The sequence below is a fragment of the Lactuca saligna genome, chromosome 3, assembly GCF_052625555.1.
Source record: "Lactuca saligna cultivar CGN05327 chromosome 3, ASM5262555v1, whole genome shotgun sequence".
In the NCBI taxonomy this organism is placed as follows: domain Eukaryota; kingdom Viridiplantae; phylum Streptophyta; class Magnoliopsida; order Asterales; family Asteraceae; genus Lactuca; species Lactuca saligna.
Window position 1 is genome coordinate 23,606,329 of NC_136419.1, and position 8,293 is coordinate 23,614,621.

An 8,293-nucleotide genomic window follows, 5' to 3' on the forward strand; every position below is an offset into this window, starting at 1 on the left:
TCATGCTCGATCACGACCATGCTCTCGTCCACATGTATTGTTTCGATGAGTATCAATATTTGTAGCATTTGTTTCACGAAGTGGAACTGATCCCGTTGCACGGGATTCATGGTTTTTCATCAAGAGCTCATTGTTTTGCTCTACAATAAGCAAACATGCATTCAGTTCAGAATATCTTGTAAACTTTTGCAATTGATATTGATGCATCAAGGTAATGTTTGTTGCATGAAACATAGAGCAAGTTTTATCTAGTATATCTTCATTAGTAACTTCTTATCTACAATACTTGAGTTGTGAACATATTCTAAACAAAGCTAAGTTGTATTCATTTACCTTCTTAAAGTCTTGAAACCTTAGTGTTCTCAATTCATCTTTAGCATTTGGAAGTATAACTTCCTTTTCATGATCAAATCTTTCTTTCAAAAGATTCCAGAGAATACCTGGATCAGTAACATCAAGATATTCAAATCTCAACATTTCATCAATATGTTTATGAAGGAAAACTTGTGCTTTCACCTTGTCTTGTGCAAAACAATTATTAAATTCATATATAACATTTGAGATTCCCATGGACTCAAGATGCATTTTTACATCTATCATTCATGACACATAGTTTTTCCTACTAACTTTAAGTATTGTAAAACCGAGCTTTGTAATGTTAGACATATTGTAACTATAAATTGTAAAGAAAATAAAAAATGAAAATCAAAACCCATATATTCTAATAAATATTACACAAAAAAGAAGTGATAAAACTAACATTGCATACAAGCCTAAAAGTAGATGAAATTCCATATAATCTTCGATGTTAATGATTTGGATGAAAAATAACATGACTATTATAGTCATGATTATCACAAAAGGATGAATCATCTTGAAGCTTTATTTATTGAAGTTGATTTTTTTGATATAAGACATAAATATTTGTTGTGGGTAAAGTAAGCTGAATAAAGATGTTTATTTATAGTAAAAAATATAGCCATTATTTTTATAGTTTATAACCGTTGGATATATATATATATATATATATATATATATATATATATATATATATATATATTATGTATATGTATATGTATTTTATAAATAATACATAACTTTACTTGGTATACCTAATTAGAAACATAAATAAATATTAATAAATGTTTAAATATAATTATAAAGAGTATCTAAAATATAAATAAACGTTAACATTTATAAATAAACATTAATATATATAAATAAAAATTAGTTGCATAATTTAAATGTTAGTATGCATAAATAAAAGTTAGTTGCATAATGTAATGTTTGTATGCATAAAAATTGAAATATATAAAAAATGTTAGTATAAGAAAATAAAAATCGTTAGTAGTCCATGATATCATTAATGAATAAGCTTTATTAATTTATTAATATTTTTTTGAATATGATGGAGGTTTTTATAAGAATAATATTTTTACTAAATAAGACATATATTGATTAAGATAGATGTGATTACCACTTGTTTAATAACCTGGATTAAAGTTTTTTGTTCTGATAACGGGTTATAAATTTAACATAATTTTAAAAAAATTAACAATACTAAACTAAAATTTTAAGAAATAAGAAAGAAAGATTTAAAGAAAATTTGATCACTTGTAAAGTGTATTTAAATTCGTGTGTTATATTCTTTACCTTAGATGAATATTTATAGTGAAAATTTTATTCTTTACATCTGTAACTAGTTATATGTATTAACTTTTACAAATGCATAAATTATTTGTATCATCCATCAATTATTAATATTATATGTTACATATTATATTATTAGTCAACCTATTAATTATCAATTTAAAATTTAAAATCTATTTCTAATTATATTAAATTAATAATTGATTCTCCATTATTTTTTTTCATTATAATTATATTAAATTATAATAACATTAAATTAAAAAATAAACATAAAATTAATAAATGTTATAAAATGGTATAGCTCACCTAATTTATTTAAATCAATTATTATCATTCTATACGATAGGAAGTTACACCCATAGACCCCACTAATAGGGAAATTATATAAATAATCTGTATAATATAACATTACGAAAAATATAAGATTAATAAAAGTATTGTAATACACGGGCAATCACGTTAAAGTTACGCAATTGAGATGGTTATTAGATTTTAATATTTAAAATGTAGTTGTGGAAAAAAGAACAAGTATTTTACTGTAAATTATGAACTAACATATCAAATTAACTAAATTTAATTCAATTATTAAGTATAATTACAAAAGTCTCTCATGGTTTCCATGGCGGCGGCGGCGGTGGGGCAGTAGGGTAAAGCGGTGGAATTGCGGTAAATATGGAGTTCTTATCAATTCCATTGCCTCCGGTTGCCGTGAGTGAAACCAATGCAGCAACCAGGCCTGCATTTCCGGCTAAAGTGGGTTCCGTGTAGCTGTAATTCCGACGCACATCTCTGTACTTGTCAAACCGATCCGGACCTCCAACCATGGCACCGGTGATAATGTTTGGATTAGATTTACCAGAAGACAGCCATTGAAACCCACCTTTACATGAATATCTGACGTTGTTATCTGGTATCGATGCACCTCGATGATGAACGTGTGTTGGATATTTCTTCCCATAACCCACCACGTAGCTCATATTCATCGGGTTTTTCCCCAAAATGTAGTCCATCTGAAACCATTGTTAACAGAAGTTAATAACTAATAAGTTGGCATATAAGACGAAAAGAAAACATTGAAACGATGAAGTTTGAGTTTTGAACCTGAGAAGTGGCAAATTCACGAAGCTTATCCAAGGGGATAAACGTTGACCCACATTTCCAACCCGGGAGATCCGAAGCATCCAAATAATCTGCATAAACTGAAGCCAAAAAGACTGCATTCACGACATATTGTAGATTCTGTGCTTGTCCACGGCTGAGTTGAATCAATCCCCCTGCACAGTCACGGATATTAATTTCATCTTTCTTCGATCTTCTTTGACATTTAAGATCAAACACAGAATTAACCTTATAGAACAATAATCTATTGATCATACCTTTAGTCCAGTTGAAGTATTGATACTGATGAAGGTACGAACACATAGTAAGCGATGTGGCATTATGATAGCTACTTAACATTGACTCATAAGGGTACCCAGGATTCAAGAACAATCGAATCCTTGTTAGCAATAGCATCGCCGCCGGCGACTTGTTATCCCAACTAAGAACCCGTTGACTTGGTATATCCAGTAACGATTTTGCATGTCTCGGGATTCCTTGATTTGTAGCTAACGATAAGTAACTGATATTACCAGTGGCGTAATACATCCATGCACCACCCCACATGTATTCATCGTAGTACCCTGTTGAGTTGTAGTAGGGTTCTATAAAAAGGTTGCCTCTACTGTATCTGCTACGCTTGCCGGAATCTCTCGCAAAGGTCCACACTGTAGCAGCACCTTGCACAAGCTTCTTCGAGTAGGCGACGTCGTTTCTAAAGACGATGGAAGCGGATGCTAATGCAGCTGCCATTTCTCCGGCGAGATCTGCTCCGGCGGTGATCAGTTGGATTGGCCGTTTGTAGTCCATGTCTTCGGGTCTTTGCCAACAAGTGTGATCATCTGGTGTTGCTGAACCGTTTTGAGATCCTCCGACCTGACCATACATGTGATCGATTTTGGAAGACGATGAGTTGAATGTACGCAGCAAGTAATCGGTTCCCCATTTGATGAGGTCTCGAGCATGATCGTATTCCTTGACGAATTTGTACTTGTGTTCGTATTCGATTACACTCCAGCTTAACATTGTCATGGCGAATGACATCGGGAAATTGAACTTGGTGTTGTCTCCGGCGTCGTAGTAGCCTCCTACCAAACCTCCCTTCACATCCGTTGCATCGCTTCCGTCCTTAAGGCCGGAATTTCCTCTCCACTTGATCCCGTTATTCTTTGGCAACTTCCCGGCTACAACATATTTTAATAGTATTTTCTTATTAGTTGTCGGGTTGACTTCGAATATTTAAGTTTTTCTGGATCTTAAATTTATATTTGTGATCCATCTTCAATGAAAAAAGTAGATCTCATAACAATGAAAATTTTCTGTATTCTTATCGAAACATTCTTCAGAAAATAGCTGAATTTCATCAAACAGGATGTACAATTATATATTTACTTTTATTTATATAAAAATCAATAATATAAAAGGCTTTAAAGAATTATTTATTTATTATGATGGCATTATTTTTTAGAAGTATTTTATAATTTCAATTTATTTAATTTATTTTAGTAAACATATCATTTTAAGTTTGATGAGTAAAAGTTTATTTGCTATTTAATAAATATTTAATATATTTTAAACGAACAATATTAATTAAAGAAAAATTAAATTAATTTCTATTTTTTATGTCTACAAATGTTTCTACCCAATAAAATTATGATAAATATCATAATAAATATCATAATTCTATATTTTTTTAACTTACTAATTAAAATTATATTAACAATATATCAAATAAAATAAAATTGAATGATAATTTGTTATGATTTTACTGTATAAGAATAATTATAAACATAAAAGATAGAAAGTATCATATTAGATTTCTATTAATTATAGATATACATATACTTGATTAAAGTTATTTTTGAATAATATTTTTTATATTTAATTAAGAAGAAACATCAAAATATCGCCATAATTTATCCATGACGGATTCAAAATACATTTTTTTTGAATAAAAATATATTATTGTAAAATAATATCTTATATTTTTAATTTACATTTTAATTTTATTAAGGTATTGCTGTTGCATACGATTCAAACAGATTGAATAGTCAAAGCGTTGAAAAATGGTTAGGGTTAAAAAATCGTACATTTCTGCGCGTTGAAGAAGAGGAGAGCTTTATTCAAAGCCTCCGCGTACTGATCCGGGGGTGGTGGCCGTGATTTATGCTTCGGTAGCGACTTTGTTATTATTATCGGAAGTCCGATCACCAGAAAAGCAACTAAGACGGCGATCAGCGTCCACTTCAAGGCCTTCCGTTTGACGACGATGCACCCTAGATCCACATACCTGGTCTTGTTCTTCTTCCTTGAAGCATCATTTGGATCCAGAAGCCAACTCTGTTGAGTCTCATCTAGAGTTCCACTGTATTGACTTTGAGTATTATACAACGATGCTTTGTCCATGTCCTCCATGTTCTTGTTTCTTCTGTTTTGATCTTCATGATCATTTTCATTTGCTATTTCCAGTGATCCTCCCCAGTGATTTGCTGCGTACATTCTCTCTCTCTGTAAAATCTTGTGTTCTTAGAGAGAGAGAGAGAGAGAGAGAGGGGGGGGGGGGGGGGGGGGGGATTTCACCTGTTTGCGTTTGAACCACAAGAAAAATCTATCAATGATCTATGTGTAATGCTATACAAGAAGACATCATAACATGCAACGAAATGCATGATGCACAAAATTGATCAAATGTCTTTATTTTAAAAACATATACAAATGAAGAAAGCATATCGAAAGGTGCTATGTGTGTTACCTTTGACTAAATGAAGACGGAAAGCTTCAAAGCTTGATTTCCATGGAGCTCTTGCATAAATACATACTTCTTTGTATTTGATATTGTAGTGGGGGTCGATGGGGTTATATCAATATAGTGTTTGAGAGGCCTTAGCTTGTTGACTTTTAGAAGGTTGACATGCATTCAACTTTCATTATTTTATTTATTTTATACTATTTTTTGATGACGAGACTAAAGCTGGAAGAAGCATGTTAGAGACATGTATTTAAATATGAATTACTTACATGAAAATGAAAGTTTAGCAACTAGGGTTAGGTAAAGCTTCACATATTTTCATTTTTAATTTATAAGGTTCGAGAGATGATATAAGTTATAATAATAATATGTGTATTTAGCGGTTTATTTATCTAAATAACGTGAAAAATTAATATACAAAAGCAAGATTTATATTACCAAATAAAAGTTCAATATCAAAAAGTCAAATAATATTAACCTGTTCATTATAGTTGCACAGTAACGTATTACAACTAAATAAGGTTAAGATTTGCATTACCGTTCTCACAATATTGTATTTTGATTTCGGATTCTGATTTAATAAAGAATTACAGAATGAAAAACTGATTGGTATTTTTCCTGTAAGCTTATTGATTATAAGTGGGTGTTTAAATAATTTTTACTAACTTCAATGAGAAAGAATGCCGTTGATGTAGCCTTCATAGTTCCTTCCACTTTCACATGGTGTTTGGCTATGTGCTGTTTACATATTACAATGTCAATGTTGGTGCTGCTAGCTGTCTCGTGTGTGTGTTTTTTTTCTTCTTCTTCTTCTGTCCATATTGTCTAGTCTGATTTAATTGTTTTCTGCATCTCCTTTTGCTAGTTTATGTCGGGCTTGAGTTGCCTTCTTTTTTCTTGTATCTCGAATTTTGTATTTGGGCCGGGTTCCTACTGACTTTTTTAAGAGGAGTTAAAATTTTTTATGTGGGGATATCAATAAACAAGTTATTATATTCGGAGTATTAAAAAACATATTCGGAGTATTAAAAAACATAATATAATCTTTTTACTAGGGTACAATAACATCTAACATGTTTACAAATAATTTTTTTTATATACATAAAACAATTTTTTTGGGGGTGCTGTAGTACCCCAACGCCCCATCTGACTCAGTCACCGTTTATTTATAATCTATCTTTATCAATCGAAAAAAAAATGCATATTTTATTTTTCTAGAACAAATTTCATAAATGTCTATGTTATTTTCAAAATTCTTTACAATTTAAAGATAGTATTGGTCAATGCTAGTTGTCCACCAAATAAAACATAATTAAAGAATCTTAATATACAAAACTATTATCCAACCCAGCCTAATTTTTCAATAAAAAATTAAATTCTCTCTCTCTCTCTCTCTCTTTCTCTCTCTCTCTCCACCTATACAACCAAATCTAATCTAATTATTCACATCCATTAACAATCCAACCCAAACCTATTTTTATTTAAAAAATATAGATTTTTTATTTTCATTTTACTTAAAACTACTAGAAATATAAAAAAATAAAATTTTATTTTGAAAAAAAGAAAAGAAATACATTTATTTTAAGCATACAATTAAATAAAAATTATTTTATATTCATCAAACATACTTAACAAAATAGATAAAAATAAGTTACAAATACGGAATATGTAAACTACTTAATTATTATTCAGTATCGAATTTTTTCCATAAATGCTCAATCAAATCCTCTTTTAAAGCTTTATGACCTTTTCTATTGTGAATTTGTGCCCTATTGATCATATTAATGGATAGATCTGCAATTCGTTGAATAAAATATTCAAAAGGTTCTTCATCTTCTGTAGTTATAAATTATGATGGATCATAATAGTGAATGTATGTGTGTTGTTCATCCTTAACGATCATATTATGAATGATGATACATGCAGTCATAAATTTCCCCATCATATCCTTGTCCCACACAAGACAAAGGCGGTGAAGAAATGCAAAACGAGCTTGAAAAACTCCAAATACCAGTTCAACATCTTTTCTAGCAACCTCTTGATGTTCAACGAACAACTTATGTTTTTGAAGTTGTAGAGAACTTATTGACTTGACAAAGGCAGCCCATGAAGGATATACATCATCAGTAAGATAATACTCCATGTTATTTTGTCGATTATTCATAGTGTAACTTACCTTTGGTGCTCAACCTACTAAGACATCATCAAAAAGAGGAGATCTTTGGAGGAAGTTAATGTCGTTGCACGAACCTAGTGTTCCGAAGAATGCACGCCATATCTATAATTCATATGATGCAACGACTTCCAATATTATTGTTGTCTTACCGGTTTTACCTGCATATTGTCTAGCCCAAGAAATGGGACAATTTTTCCATTCCCAGTACATGCAGTCAATACTACCTACCATACCTGGAAATTCACACTCTTACCCAACATGTAGTAGTCCTGCCAAATCATCTTGATTGGGACTTCAAAGGTACTCTTCACAAAAACATGAAATGAAACATTTCACAAACTTTACAAGAGCATCCCATGGTACAGTCACACTCATGCTAACACCAACATAGCTCCAGTACATTTCTGTAATGGTGAAAGACCTTGTCTACCTATGGCATCACGTCTTTGTTGAAAATATTGGTTATTGGCTGTAATAGCTTCCAATATACAGAGAAATAATGGTTTTCACATTCGAAACCTACCTCGGAATTTTACTTCACCATACGTTGGGTTGTGAACAAAGTTGCCTTTCATCAAAAGCGCCTCACCCTGCGTACGTTCCAAATCACAATACATCAT

General features: G+C 31.1%; 3 protein-coding genes across 3 annotated transcripts; all 3 read right to left on the reverse strand.

Moving 5' to 3' along the window:
• Positions 1-585, reverse strand: LOC145035262 (uncharacterized). Its single transcript, XM_078983835.1, has 2 exons — positions 334-585; positions 1-183 (listed from the first exon to the last, which is right to left on the reverse strand). The coding sequence occupies exons 1-2, from the start codon at positions 583-585 to the stop codon at positions 1-3; spliced, it is 435 nt and encodes a 144-aa protein (XP_078839961.1).
• A 1,524-nt stretch (positions 586-2,109) lies between these two features.
• On the reverse strand, positions 2,110-5,576 carry LOC145034792 (endoglucanase 12-like). The gene is made up of 5 exons (XM_078983303.1): positions 5,501-5,576; positions 4,839-5,328; positions 3,027-3,932; positions 2,752-2,924; positions 2,110-2,660 (listed from the first exon to the last, which is right to left on the reverse strand). The coding sequence occupies exons 2-5, from the start codon at positions 5,245-5,247 to the stop codon at positions 2,259-2,261; spliced, it is 1,890 nt and encodes a 629-aa protein (XP_078839429.1). The 5' UTR covers positions 5,248-5,328; positions 5,501-5,576; the 3' UTR covers positions 2,110-2,258.
• A 1,605-nt stretch (positions 5,577-7,181) lies between these two features.
• Positions 7,182-7,640, reverse strand: LOC145035263 (uncharacterized). The gene is made up of 2 exons (XM_078983836.1): positions 7,418-7,640; positions 7,182-7,291 (listed from the first exon to the last, which is right to left on the reverse strand). The coding sequence occupies exons 1-2, from the start codon at positions 7,638-7,640 to the stop codon at positions 7,182-7,184; spliced, it is 333 nt and encodes a 110-aa protein (XP_078839962.1).
• Between the last annotated feature and the right edge of the window lie 653 nt (positions 7,641-8,293).

What these genes read in the sequence shown, in the direction of transcription:
- LOC145035263 (XM_078983836.1), bottom strand. Translation starts at nt 7,640, where the DNA reads ATGGAGTATTATCTTACTGATGATGTATATCCTTCATGGGCTGCCTTT. An exon ending in GGGGAAATTTATGACTGCAT is followed by an intron (nt 7,292 to 7,417) that starts GTATCATCATTC and finishes AACGAATTGCAG; the next exon opens with ATCTATCCATTAATATGATC.
- LOC145034792 (XM_078983303.1), bottom strand. Translation starts at nt 5,247, where the DNA reads ATGTACGCAGCAAATCACTGGGGAGGATCACTGGAAATAGCAAATGAA. An exon ending in CTTCTTCAACGCGCAGAAAT is followed by an intron (nt 3,933 to 4,838) that starts GTACGATTTTTT and finishes AATATGTTGTAG; the next exon opens with CCGGGAAGTTGCCAAAGAAT. An exon ending in GTGAATTTGCCACTTCTCAG is followed by an intron (nt 2,661 to 2,751) that starts GTTCAAAACTCA and finishes CAATGGTTTCAG; the next exon opens with ATGGACTACATTTTGGGGAA.
- LOC145035262 (XM_078983835.1), bottom strand. Translation starts at nt 585, where the DNA reads ATGCATCTTGAGTCCATGGGAATCTCAAATGTTATATATGAATTTAAT. An exon ending in GGTTTCAAGACTTTAAGAAG is followed by an intron (nt 184 to 333) that starts GTAAATGAATAC and finishes CAATTGCAAAAG; the next exon opens with TTTACAAGATATTCTGAACT.